Here is a 13,660-nt window from a genome sequence, read left to right on the forward strand (position 1 = left end):
CGTGAGGTCGAAGCCGGCCCCGCCAGGCCGGGCTCCGCTCCGCGGGGCCGGCCGCAGCCCGGCGGGCGCCCCCCGCGCAGGCGCGCTGCCCTTACCCCCTCATGGCGGCCCGCGGCGGGTGGGAGTAGCGGGCTGCTGGGCCTTATCCACTTGTTTGCATTACACCTCGGAGCAATCTCGGGAGGCGCAGCTTAATCAGCGCGGGTCAGATGGTGCGCTGGGTGTTTATGGCTGGGAGCCAGGAATTGTGACGGGTTTTGAGGGCTTTTTTTTTTTTTTTTTTAACTGAGGGGCGCTGTGAAGCGGAAGGGGGGGGGTTGGGGGCTGCGGGTATTGCTGCGCTGTTGGTGGTTGTCAAACGTTGGGAGATGCTCCTCCTCTGGAAATGTGGCACGTTTAGGGTTTACTTAAAGTGAAATTAAACGTGACGTGGCAGGAGTCATTAAAATCTCTGAAAACAGATTTTAAGATACACGCCTCCAACTCCAGATTGCTCAATGTAGAGATATTAAGTGGAATCCCGAAAGCGTTTTCTGTCTCAAACTGTAACAGCACAAACAAAATGCCTTAAAATATATGCATGCCCACATGGGAATTTGTACATGGCTTAAATGTTTCTCAATTCAATATTTGTAAGTTTTCTTAATATTTTGGGAAAAACAACCCTCAAAGGTATTTTTGCCAGCAGTACATTGGAGGCTAGGTATGTTGAACAAAGATTAGGTCACCACTTGGATTAAGCAAAATTCATATTGCTATAATGTAATATTTGCTGTTTTTCTAGGAGCTGGAACGTTCTACACAGACTTTATAAGTTAACACCTGAGGTGACACCTGAGAAGAATATGCTGTCAAGCACTAAAAAAGTCCTTCAAGGAAAAAAGCAAAATGCATCTTCTCTTGTGGTAAGAAATCACTTCTGTTAAAAGAACCAGAGAGGAGAAAATCTTCTGTTCAATAGTGCGAGAAATTAAACAAAGCAAAATGTTGCAAATGTCTTTGCAAGAAAAATATGCCTGCTTTGAAACTGGCAGAAATTAGATCTAAAGGAGAATAAAGGATAGTCTTAAAATTCCTTCAGTCTGTAAATAGTGAAGAATGTTGGTAATCCAAAATGAAAAGATAAGTAAGTAATTGTCCAGGGTCGTGGACTTAAGGTGATGTTAGGAGGAGTTCAGTAAAAAATGTATGAGGAGACCTTGCTTTAATTATTTGAGTCACACCCATTGATATTTTAGTCTGGTTTTATAATATTGTGTAGTTGTCAAATCCAAATGCTACTTTCTCATTACAATAAAAAAAAAATGGTGTCAAAGATGATAAGTTATGGTTAGTGCCATGAGAATCAGAGCCGGATACAAAAGAGATCTGAAGTCATTTCTCAGCTGAGAGCATGACAGAAAGCACTGGTTGTTTGACCTGGCCAAGAGTGTATTTACATTATACACCTTGTCAGTACACATGCATACTGCACGTTTAATCAGCACATATCCGAAGTCCCGACACACAGCAAATCATGTTATTACCCATCCTAGTTGTCAATATAGTTATGGGAACAGTGAGACCTGAAATGACTATGGTGGTGGTCTCACAAGGTAGAGAAGGGGAGAGAAGAGATGGCCAGTTATGTGGGAAGATGCTAGAAGTGAATGGGGAAATGCAGAGGATCTACAAGTGTTGAGTAGACATGGAGATAACAGGGATACTGTGTTACAGGGTTATGAGGGATGTGCAGGAAAGTTGGAGTATTGCAGTGAGGGCATTGTGGGAGATGTGGGAAACAAATACACTGAGAACGGCAATTAATTCAGTTTATGGCACATGGACCATTGTGTTAAATTGATACAAGCCCTTCTATGGGTACACTTTTATAAAAGTTCTTCTGCATGTTTTCCCCCACAAGCACTATCTGGCAAATTTACTATTTGCCAAACTTTATTTAGTCAGGTTTCTTTCTTCTGACTAAATGTTATGCTTGTTCCGAAAAATAAAATCTTCTCATGAATCTCATGGCAACTGAGTCAGAGTCCCCTTCAGTGATCTAACTTTTATCTTCTATTAAGCAAAACTTGACATTTTCCCCTATCTCAAAAAGTCCTTTTGTCCCAGGTGAGATCTTTAGCTAGTAATTTGAATTCCACTTATAAAGTATGACAAAAACTGAATTTAAGCTACCCAAAATACTAGGCAAGCATCACTGGGCGCCACACCACATGCAAATGTAGTATAGGCTATAAATTTGCAAATGTTCCAGTGACTCAGGGTTTTCAAAGTGTAAAATAATATTTTTGAAATATTTGGAAAAGACCAGAGATCATTAGTTGTGGAAATAATTCCATCCCATAAATAATTATCTGTAAATTTAGTAGTAGTATTTTTTGTCAGTGGAATGCTACATCTACAGTTTGGAGAAGAACATACAGTATATGGCATGTTGTATAACTTTATTACGTTGAGGTGATGAATGAGCTTTTTCTTCCGTTCTGGGAAAAGGTAATGATATCAGACAGAAAACCTGATACTTCATCAGTTTCCTTAGCACGGCATAAACAGTTTCCCTCAGAAAACAAATCCATAACAGACGGTTCTTAATGCTACTAAAAAAATTACTGGTGAGGCAATCCTGGATGTAGTTTATCTTAATGCAGCATAATAGAAGTATTGGAATTTCTGAGCAAACAGAATCAGAATATAGGTCATTTCGGTCTGTTCCCATTAGCATTGCTATTTGCTGAGCAAGAGGAGATTTTAAAGCCATGCAGGTTAGTTTCCCATTCATATAGCATCAATGATCTAAATTAAAATTGTTCTATAGTACAACTTGCAGAAGATGTACAGAAGCACTGGTTTTTTTGCATGCAGATACAATGTCAACACCAGACTCTATTTCTCACAGGAAGTGTGAAAACAGCCGTTCTTTTTGTCTCTATTCTTGAACCTCACAGTTTAAAAACAAGCCATTTTCCTGATAAGTCCTTTGGAGGAAAGCTATTTGCCTTGTACCTTGTGGCCTTGAAAGGGGAACAGCAGCAGTAAACTCTCTTTCATATGCAGCTTTTGCATGCAAAGGAAGGTTGGAAGGGAGATGTGACTTCCCAGGCTGTGTTTAGCTCACAAAATCCAATTAGTGCTTTTGTGGGTATCAGAAGAAGTTTAATCTCAAGCGTTTTGACATCAGTGACTCGCAAACTCCATGACACTAGTGCTTTCTGTAACATTGTTCATGTTGTGTTAAATTCAGAGTTCTGTGCTCCACTTTTCGGTGGCTTAATCAGCTACAACCTATTTTAAAACTTGGAGTCCAATCCTAGTGCACACTAACTATCTTCCAAACGTTTAGCAGCACAAAATAAGTTCCCTGAAAATTTGTCCTGGCAGTGACTTTACTGTCACACAGTTGTACAAGTAGACAAAACAGAGCTAACTTTAAAGTGGGTCAGGTGCTGATAACAGTGTATTGACAGTAGCAAGGAGTTTAGAATGGGCTTCGTAAGTCATCCCAGTAACAGGTGGACATTTAAATAACTAGTTCATGATAAATTTCGTGTTGCTACATCTACACTGTTAGTGGTATCCAACCTTGTCTGGATATGCCTACACAAGACAGCAGTTACATCGCTGAGGCTAGGCTTTGATGCACTGAATTAAATAATGGCTGTATCCCATTGTAAATTTATAAATGTGATCTCCCATTTGGGGTCACACCCATTTATGTCCCACAGATTGTGAGGCAATAGCCCTGGAATTAAAGGGTAGGGGACATGTATGGTAACATAAAAAAGGAAGGAGTTAAATCAGTGAAAATGGAAAGGGATTTGAAACAGGAGGGAGAATGACTGATAGAAAGGATGTAGGTCTTCTAAGAGACGGCAAGAAAACAGGGACAAAGCATTGCAGAAGTGAGAAGGAGATGAAAAGGGCAGTAACCTGAAACATCAGAAGGCAAACAAGTGTTAGGAAAAAACAGAAACAGAGGTAAAAACAGGCTAAATCTTGTTGGATACTGACAGAGAGTGTACAAAGTCTGAATTTTATATCACTACTGTTTGCTGTTGTACTGGCCATTGGGGAAAGTGGTGGAATGGTCATTCTATGTGAGTATTTTACAGAAATCCCTCTGGCATTTATAGAAGTCCCTCTAGCAAGAGGGGCTTCTTTTCTAATCAGAGAGGAATGCTTTTTTGGAACATGGGCCTCTACTTTCATGGGCTCTTCACAGCTGTAATCTGGTGTTTTGCATGATAAAATCCCATACAAAGATCAGCTAAAACTGGTGAAGGAGATTTCACAAAATTTAACAGGGATAATCTCATCTCTCACACTGCCTGGCTGTGGCTGTTCCTTATTCCTCAGTGCTAGTTGTCTTAGCTAAGTCTGGGTAACAGTTTCCTTTCAAACGGGGAGAGCAAGGACCCAAATGTTGACAGTTCTCTCCGATGGATTCAGTGATGGACTAGCCACAAAGACCTTGACAGATAAATGCAAGGGTTATCTGAAAAGGAGTTACCAAAGATTGATGGGAATAAATCCTCATTCTGCAATTTTTCTGGGCTCCTACTTTTCATGAAAGAAAGATGAGGCACTCTAGTCTCCACACTGTTTAATTGAATTCTATATCCATGACCATTAATAAATAGTAAGCTGGGGAAGGAGTGTATGTTAACTTTAATATATCCATTATATCTTTGAGTCAAATGGATAGTGGCTTTAAGATTCTTCTGCATGTATCCAGACTTAAACTGATGTTCAGATTTGTAGCTGAGAAGAAATTCCCCCCTGTCAAATTAGCACAGACCCCTGTTTCTTGCATTAGCATGCCATACTGTGTGGCTCCTTCAGCTAAGATCTCTCTGGACATATTTTACATAAATAGCAGCTTTCTGTTGCGTCAGAGGCCTCAGGTCTTAGAGGACGTAGGCTAAGAACAGCTTATTTTGGGGGAGTTTGCACATTTTAGGTTTGATTTCTTTTTCAGCTCATAAAGAACAGAAGAACTCTTTGGCAGATTTTCTAGCACAAGGTGCGTATTTCAGAGGTACAGACACACAGATTATGGCCACAGTCTACTGGTAGAACTGGGATGTTCTGTGGTCATTTCTGTGGCTTCCTATGGCTAAGCACCCTCGAGGTGTGAGGGAGGTGAGGCAGGCATACGCAGCCTATGGAGAATGCAGCACCTGTGGTCTAGTTCACATACATGGAAATTATCTGCAGATGTTGCTGAGGCTGATGGGAGGAAAATGAATGCTTGAGGGACCCTGATATGTTGGCAGGGAATAAGGAGGGAGAAATTTGTATCAGAAACGAGTCCAGACACACTTATAAGCAAATGAGACTTAACCAGAGTCCCTTCTAGACCGCCATTGTAAAAATAGAACAGAAGGGAGGAAAAGGAGGTAGGGTGGGAGGGCAAGCTGTTGTTCAGGCCATCCATGTGCCATTTATTGTAGACAAACCTAGCCTGAATTACCAGGTTCTCAGGGTAAATCTTTTAGGTAGTGAATCCCCACGCAGATTTGTCAATGGCTCTTGTGTAGGGTAGACAACCAGACAAGAATTCTGGGCCAAATCCTGCTGTAGCGCAACTCTGCCTTTCAAAAGTGTGCCACAAATTACTGAACAGGAAAGAATGATGTTTATTTTGACAGTTAAAAAATAAAAAAAACTATACCAAATGATTTTTTTTTAAATACAAGCATCATTGGGTAGAGAGTGGGATAACGTCTGTAAGCTGGCCTAGAAGTCCCGTTCTGAATGCTGCTGAAGAAAGTGGTTGGTTTTATGTCAACCAACCACCAACCTTTGAGTGTTTGCTGCCACTTGGTGGCTACTGCAAATACTGCCCGATGTTTCCCCACTTTTTGCTCTTCACTGGGTCTGTTGGTGCCCTGAGTTCTGCGGTATTCAGGCAGTCCAGGTCTTCCCCAGTTGGGCACCTGCAGCACACCTCCTCCCAGGGTGGCACTGGCAGCAGTAAGACTGTCGATGTTCAGTCATGGGATAAATAGATCTTGCTGTCTGTAATGAAGCAGTGAACTTTTATTTATTTATTTATTTATTTAGGCATCTCATGATGCAAAACATCGAGCTTTCTGGATTTATTGTTACCTGTGACCCTGTAGCAACAAAAAGGTCCTTGGCATGGCAAAAAGCAACTAGAGTCTCTCCCCTGAAGACTCTTCTGTGAGTCTGGTGAGGGTGCAGATGATGCATGGGTTTGGAAAAACCAGGGATGAGGTTGAAGTGGCAGCAGTGCTGAGCACTTCTTTTGAGTTGCACAGTTCACTCTGTTCTGTTGTATCTGACTTGTGTGGTAATTGAACTGTTAAGGTGAATTGTGCCTGGCTGGGATGGAGTTAGCTTTCTTCATGAAGTCCATGTAGTGCCATTTTTTGGGTTTGACACTGAAGCTGTTGGGAACGCCAATATTTTGGCCGTCGCCGAGCAGTGCTTACACAGCATCAAGACTTTCTCCTGCTCTGCCCTGCTGCAATTGCGGGCAAGCAGCTGTGAGGGGACACGGCCAGGACAAGGGGCATTCCCTACCCATTAATACCACGCTCAGCAATGAAAACTGAGGTACAGAAAGAAGGAACAGGTGGGTTTGGGGCTCCCAGCGCATCACTTGAGAGAGAGTGCTCTGACTGAGGGGGCTGCTTTGCTTCTTGTGTTGCTCTGTTTCCAGTTCTACCTTTTCCTTACCCGCCTCACCCCAACCCCCGACTCCTCCCGCAGTTGTGCTCCCCTTCCCAGCCCCCTGAGGGCACCGAGGGGCTGCCATGAGGGCTGCGGGCAGCGTCGGGCCGGGCTGCGGCCACCCCTAAGATGGCGGCGCGGCGCTGCCGCCCCGCCTCCGCGGCGCCATGCCCTCCATGGGCCGGCCGCCGCCGCCGGCCGCCGCGGTGCCTGCTGCCTGCCGCCGCCTGTCGCCGTGTGATGAGAGCATCAGCCCTCACTCCCTGCCACGTCTCCCGGGCAGCTGCGGCGCTGTGCGGGGCCGAGCCGGGCCGCCCGCCTCCCCTCCCTTCCCTCCTTCCCTTCCTTTCCCCGCGAGGTGGGGCCGCACGGCGGCAGGAGGGGCGAGCCCGCGGGGTGCCCCCCGCCGCCGCCTCCTCCTCCTCGTCGTCGTCGTCGTCCTCCTCCTCCTCTTCTTCGTCCCCCCTCGGCGGCCCGGGGCGCCGTGGGTGAGGGGGCAGCGCCGCCGGGCCGCCGCTGCCGGCCGATGTCCGAGCCGTGCTTGGATGTGTGAGTACCCTGCGGCTTTCCCGGCAGGTGAAGCCCCTCTAGGGGGTGGGTGTGTGGTGGGTGTGTGTGGGGTTTTATGTTTGTTCTGCCTTTCTCTAATGAAAACTTGCCCAGGGTTTGCATTTTGTATGTTTCCCGAGGCCTAAGCGGTGTGTCTGGGCTCCAAACTGAGGTCTGGGGGTGTTGTGGGGAGGTGGGAGGGTGGATGGAGGGTTTAGGCGTACAGGGGTCTCCGGTGGGTTTGCTTTGGGCTTTTAAAGCATTGTCCTGAAGTAATCAGACCTGTGAGGGGTGTGTGACACAGCAGCGTCCCGTGGGAGGCGAAGCACCGAGGCGATCCCCTGTGAGGTCTAAGGAAGTGTAACCGGCCGCAGGAGACCCGTCGTGCCCAGGGTGACCATCTGTGCCTATTTCTGTCGCTGGTCCTGCTTGCACTATGAAGGAAACGGTGTACCAGTCATCCTCCGCTATGTAGGGTGGGAGCTAGGCCTTATTACGTGAGTTAGCTCTTTCACCATTTGTTTTAATACGTGAATGTTTAGCTGAAACACAGGTAGCTGTGTTTGCAGTGTATGATCACTCTTGTGCATGCTTTTTGGCAGTGATTAACAGGTACCCAGCATCACTGGCATCTGTCATGGCTGTAAGTGAAATATTAAGATGTCTGTACTCCACAGTGGTGAGTTGTAAAGCTTTTAGAGGCAAGGCATCCTCTCTGTAACCAGCTCGAGTCTGTTAACTAGCTGTGATCAGAAAGGATTTTCTGTGAGAGGAACGCAGTGGTACTGGGATGGGACTGGAATGGCTCGGCTCTGGTTTTGCCAGATGTTGAGGGCAGAGCAGGACACCAGCCCTTTAACCCATAGTCTGCCCCTTTGCTTACCTCTTGGCGCTTTGGTTCTGGCATGACTTTGTTTCTGATGCTTGTTTCTCCTTCCAGCTGCCTCTTTGGAGTGCAGACTCCTTCAGCTGGGGCGCTTGGCATCGCACTTGAGGATGTTCTGCTGGTAAAACCTGGGCCCAGTGATGCCAAAGTGGTGATCAGGCAGTGCCAACCTCTCTGTGAGCTGTGCTGAAACTCCTTGTTACACCTTCTCAGACAGGGACTTCTTCAGGCGTGGATGCAGCCACTCTTTGTTTCTGTTCTCAACCATCTTTGACTCTGGTTTCGCAGTGCAAACCAGCACATAGGGTAGGAATGCAATCCAGGTCTGATTTTTTTGGAGGGACAGAGGTGCGCAGGTAATGTAACTTGGCCAGTTAGCTGCGTCCACTGTAATGTGTACTCCATGTTTTAAGACCACAGAGTGTCTGTGTACCTCCTGTACAGACTCATTCCTGGCTGTCTCTTGGCAGACCTACTCGCAGTCATTTGAGACCTGATTATCAGGAGGTCTGGGAATTTAGGTGTTAGAGCTCCTGGATATGGGGGCAAAGCAACAAGATAGTACTGATTCTGAGACCATACGACTCCTCAGTCTCAGTGCTTTCTGTGTGCCTCAGTATAATTAAATCCTAGGAAAGGAGTTTTTGTTTGTTTGTTTTCTTTATTTTCTTTTCTCCTGACAGTTACATTACAAGTAAGTGGTTCAGTTTTAGTTTTCAGTTTTTGTCAATACAAAGAGGAATGTGTTTTTAGCACTTTTGAAAATCAATTCATCTCTGTTTAGAGGGTTAGTTGAATTTGTTTACTATTAGAAAACTTAGTTTTAGAAATTTTACTGACTTCCAACCATTCTTTTGTTTGTTCATTATGAAATTTAGGTCCTGGTGTGTTTACGGACAGAGAAATACAGGGGAGAATTGAATCTGGTTTGCAGAATCTACTGAAATGCTTGGGATCTTTAGACTTCGTATTACTCGATCTGTCATACTTAGCTCTACAACACAATATTCTGCTATTTAATACGTTTTCTTTTTTGAGGCCCAATTTTTATTCTCCTGGCACTGTCATTCAGTTGGAGACCTGATACAGTTTAGCAACAACACTGTGGTGCTATTTTGTGCATAAGAAACTGTAAGTAAGATACGAAATTATGACAGTGAGCCTTCCTTTTCTTTCAGTGATCCCTTTTCTTTGCTATCGCAGTATTCCACTGCACTGGAGTATTCCTGGCTGCAGAGTTTGGCTTTTCATGGTAAGGGGTGATGTCATGAAGTTAGCACTCTCCTCTTCGTTGTTACCTAACCGCACTGGGTCTCTTGTGGTGATGGAAACTTTATTTCATTTTTTCTAGCCATATCACAATTAGATAAGCAGTAGAATTTCTAGCAGGTGCTGTTTTAAAATTAGAGGTAAACCTCTAGTTGCTGTGTGACTTGGCCAAATCATTCATGAGCTGTCACAAACTTGCCTGAAAGTTTTCATGCCATTCTTCTTGGGGTGTGTTCATATGAGGGTCACTTCCAACAATTTTTTTTTTGACTTTTTGGACTGAACATGTTGCAAGCGGAAAACGAGACTTCTGGTGGGAAGTGAATATTATGCAACCTGGTCAGAAAAGCTGTGCTGGCTAACATGGTGCAGCAGCATCCATGTGTGCTGACTGGCTTGAAATGTTTGGTTAAAGGCAAAATTATCAATAGACTTCGGTAGTCCAGAAATGCTTAGAAGGGAGCACGCATGCAAATTCAGACTGCTATATTGGTCTTGGTGTAATTAATTATACCAGAGATTAATGTATCCTATTTTATTTTCCTGATTTGCTAGATTAGTTGCTCTGCAAATGGTTATATGATGTTCTGAGTGCTGCCTACCACAGTAATGGAAATTGAATTGAATATCCGAATATCCTTACTGTTCTGTGGGGAAATTGCATGACCAGACCATCTGAACTGGATAAAATATTCCCTGTACTTGTTATTTCAGATGGAAACAGAGGGGATTTGGTGTATGTTCCCATGTGTCGTATGTTTTATTTGCAGAATTTTGATTTGTGCAAATTATGGTTTATGTAGAATTCCACTTCTCCACAGTGTCAGGGACGTATTAAGTCGTTATTGCGCTGATACTTTCCAGTAGGAATTCCAGTCTGATGACTTGGGGTAAGGCTCAAGAGATGCCCAGCTGATTTGAATGCAGAGAGGAGCCAGGCCCTTCGTGGGATCTGCTAGATGAATTTTGATGGGGTATAGGGAGGCACGCCTATGTGTACATAGTACCCGTAAAAGTTACATTAGATGCTGTTAGAAAAAAACGTGAAATGCATTTGCAAAGTGTTTCTTTCTTGTGTTCTACTCCATATCTTCAAACTCATTGCTACAGATGGCAGATGCCTGCCTTATTTTTAGCTGTGTGAGGACAAAATAGAAAAATCCTAGTGACTCCCCATGGTTCGTCATCGTGGCTGATCTCCATTAAATTAAACATAGGGGTTGGCAGAGAAGCAAAACCAGCAGGAAAGCTGCTTCTGTTTGTTTAAAAAAAAGCTTGTCTAAAGTTCTAAAATAATACTATAAAAATATATTCACTACTACATACAGAGACCCCCTGGGAGGAGGAATACTTGCCCAAGTGTTTATCCCTTTTGGGATAAGGAAATGAAGCCTGAATCAGTAAAAACAACTTCCCTGCAAGTCAGTTGAAGAGGAGAGATTAAAAAGCAGAGTTCCTGGCTTGAAATCCTGTGCTTGTGCCATTAGACCATGTGTATGCATTGAGGATTTGGAAGAAAATGCAGATTTTTGATGGCTTGTTTGGCTGAACATTAAAAAGTGGGTTCTTAAGGCAAAAGTTGGTTCGTCCGCCCACCCTCCTCCCCCAGAGTTGTCTGTTTTGCTGTGTGTTTGTCCAGATAAGCTAGAAAAGAAAATTTCCATGCCCAAAGCCAAAATTGCCCTCCGTTTTCCAGTTACTGTGTGTGGCACTGCATAACAGAGGGCAGCGTCTTGGTAGTGCTGCACCGGTGGGCGGTGCTTGGTGAAGGACTTCGGTGCGAGATGTGCCTAAGTGTGTGCGTTGATGGATTGTATTAACAGACAGCCTTCGTGGCGTTGCCTGTGGTGTCCCCAAAACCTCATCCTTGCCGTTTGGTAATTCCCAGACTTTGAATAGCAACATCCCTTGTACTGCAGTGTTAGTTGGTCTCAAAGCTGGCCATGTATTACTCTGCCTCCCCATCAGTGACACACTAGAAGTGCCTAAATGCCTGGTAAGTCCGTTGACCTCCCAGTAGTTGGTTTGTTATGGAGAAAAAATACAGGGAATTGGTTTCTAAAGTGAATTTTTGTTTCTATCTGTGATAGGCGTGTGGAACTGGAGCTTAAACTTGTGGTGTTACATGCCCAAACCCTATTTTGGATCTGAAGCTTAAACTCTCTGGAGCTTTCAGATGACAATGCAAGTTGCCTTTGAGAACCATATGTCTAGCTTAGTAATTCCTGCCAGCTCTGTATGAGATGGGAATTGCTGTCCTTTTCCCCATACAATTGAGAAGCATGGGAACTGTAAGACCGAAATAGACCATGATCCAACTAGTCAGGACTGCATTTCCAGCTGGTGCTGGAAAATATCAACTTTGAAATTCTGCCTTGCTTTCATATAAGAAGCAAATGCTTTCTTTATTCCAAAATCCAGTATTGGGCTGTGATTATTGCTGTATACATCAATGGAGGCCAAAGAAAATATCTTGCCAACTGTGCGATACAGTTGGCTTGCTGAGAAGCGTATTATTTGCCACTTGTAGCTGATCAGCCCTGAGGACCATGGTGGTTTTTTTTTGTTGTTGTTGTTTGTTTTGAATATTATTTCACTTGTCTTCATTCATAAAATTATTGTAGTCTTTCATTAAAGTCTTAGTAAGCTGTTTGCTTTGACATCCTGCAGCACTTAATTGCACAGGGTAATTACATGGTTATGAGGTATTATTTTATTACTGCATGAATCGCAGCTTTGTTCTTGCACTCTTGTAGCCAGCGGTTCATTGAGAGCGCTTAGTGTGTGCATCTTCTTTCATCCAATTTGCAAGGACTTGAGTTCATCTGTATTCTGAATAGGACTCGTCTCCTGCATGCCTCTGGAAATCTCTTCCTCGCTCCCCCTGAAGTAAGGTATTTGAGGGGATTTCTAAGGAATGTAGGATTTGGGTTGGAAATCCCTGTCCGTTTTTAAAAATTGCCTTTTCAATCTCATGGATAATTCTCTTGGTCTAGACTACTAAGGACTTAAATCCATGTTCCATTCTTGAAGAATAGGTCCACAAAGTGATCTAAACTGAGCTTACTGCATGCACACTAACCTGGGTAGGCTTTTGCTGGAAAACTTTTCTTTCCCGCTCCCGTTTTTGTCAGTGGGTATTTGAAGTACTGTGACAGCTACAATCGGCAAGTGCTGCCTTCACCTTGTCTTTCTGTCTAGCTGTAGCCTGCGTCACTGAGGATGCCTGAAGCTAGTCACTACAGTATGTATGCAGGTTGTGAAATATTCCTTTTTCTTGCTGCTTCTACCCGTGGTTTTTGGCATGTGTGTGGAGGACTGATGGATGGATCCTCTTCATCCTTTCCAGCCAGAGCTCTGCTGTATCAAAAAAGCCCACGCTAACTTGGTTGCGCTGGTCGGTTTTGTTATTACAAGGGCGGTTCTTGGTTCTTAGTCACTGAGCAAAAATGAGCCTCACTCGTGCATCACCTGACGGCGCTGATTCACAGCCCTGCTCTCGGCCGGCCGGCTCGCTGCTTCCGGAGCCTGACCCTTGCCTCTGCTTTAGGGGCTTTCTGTATCTGTCCATCCCGAGTCTCCTTCTTAATCTGCTGCTCCTGTGAGCTGGCTGCAGCGTGAGGGCATGGAAAATGTGCTGACTTGGGAGACCTTGCTCCTAACCGGTTTGGCCTCCTTGCTCCGGGCCAGCTGGCAGGTGTGTGCCTCCCCAGCCAGCCCCGGTTGAAAGGTTCTGTTTGCGTAGCGCTGGGGGGCCTCTGCACAAGCCAAATATTTGGCTTTCCATCTGATAACTTATCGGTTATTTCCTCCTGAAATCGTCACGACGACCAAATGCTTTTTCATGCCTGAACCTGGTTAGCGCTTCCACAGAAGTTTTGCAGCATCTCGACTTCGGTGTGGCAGATGTGACGCCGCTGCCAAGGTGGCCTCGTGATTGAAGCGTGGGCTTGGGCATCACCGTTCCTAGGCTCAGTTCTTGATTTTTATTTATTTATTGACTGATTGATTGCAGTGTGTTGGGTGAATAGGTTGCCAGTTCTGTGTCTAAGTTTTCCATCTGTCAAGATGTTTTTATTTAAAAACTAAAATGAAATAAAATTGTCACACTAAGAGGATGGAAAAATGAGCCATAATAACTAGGACTCGTGGCAATTCCAAAGAAAATTGAATGTAATGTGAATTCACAAATAATTCGCGAAGGCATTAGGATTGTTGGACAAATGCAAGTTTGGGATTAGGTTAACCAGGCCCAGCTAC

General features: G+C 44.4%; 2 protein-coding genes across 7 annotated transcripts in view; one reads left to right on the top strand and one right to left on the bottom strand.

The window, feature by feature from the left end:
- B4GALT4 (beta-1,4-galactosyltransferase 4) overlaps positions 1 to 214 on the bottom strand; it is a 28,323-nt gene extending 28,109 nt beyond the window's left edge. The window contains exon 1 of one of the 4 annotated variants that reach the window (XM_040571484.1): positions 96 to 214. The gene's annotated coding sequence lies outside the window, so the exon portion shown is untranslated. The other 3 variants (XM_040571468.1, XM_040571476.1, XM_040571490.1) reach the window with 3 other exon arrangements.
- The window catches only part of TMEM39A (transmembrane protein 39A), a 26,209-nt gene continuing 12,629 nt past the window's right edge, over positions 81 to 13,660 (top strand). The window contains exons 1-2 of one of the 3 annotated variants that reach the window (XM_040571431.1): positions 81 to 212; positions 785 to 905. In XM_040571431.1, the coding sequence (XP_040427365.1) occupies positions 846 to 905 (60 nt within the window). In that variant the 5' untranslated portion in view covers positions 81 to 212; positions 785 to 845. The other 2 variants (XM_040571451.1, XM_040571460.1) reach the window with 2 other exon arrangements.

This window comes from Cygnus olor, chromosome 1 (genome assembly GCF_009769625.2).
Source record: "Cygnus olor isolate bCygOlo1 chromosome 1, bCygOlo1.pri.v2, whole genome shotgun sequence".
In the NCBI taxonomy this organism is placed as follows: Eukaryota; Metazoa; Chordata; class Aves; order Anseriformes; family Anatidae; genus Cygnus; species Cygnus olor.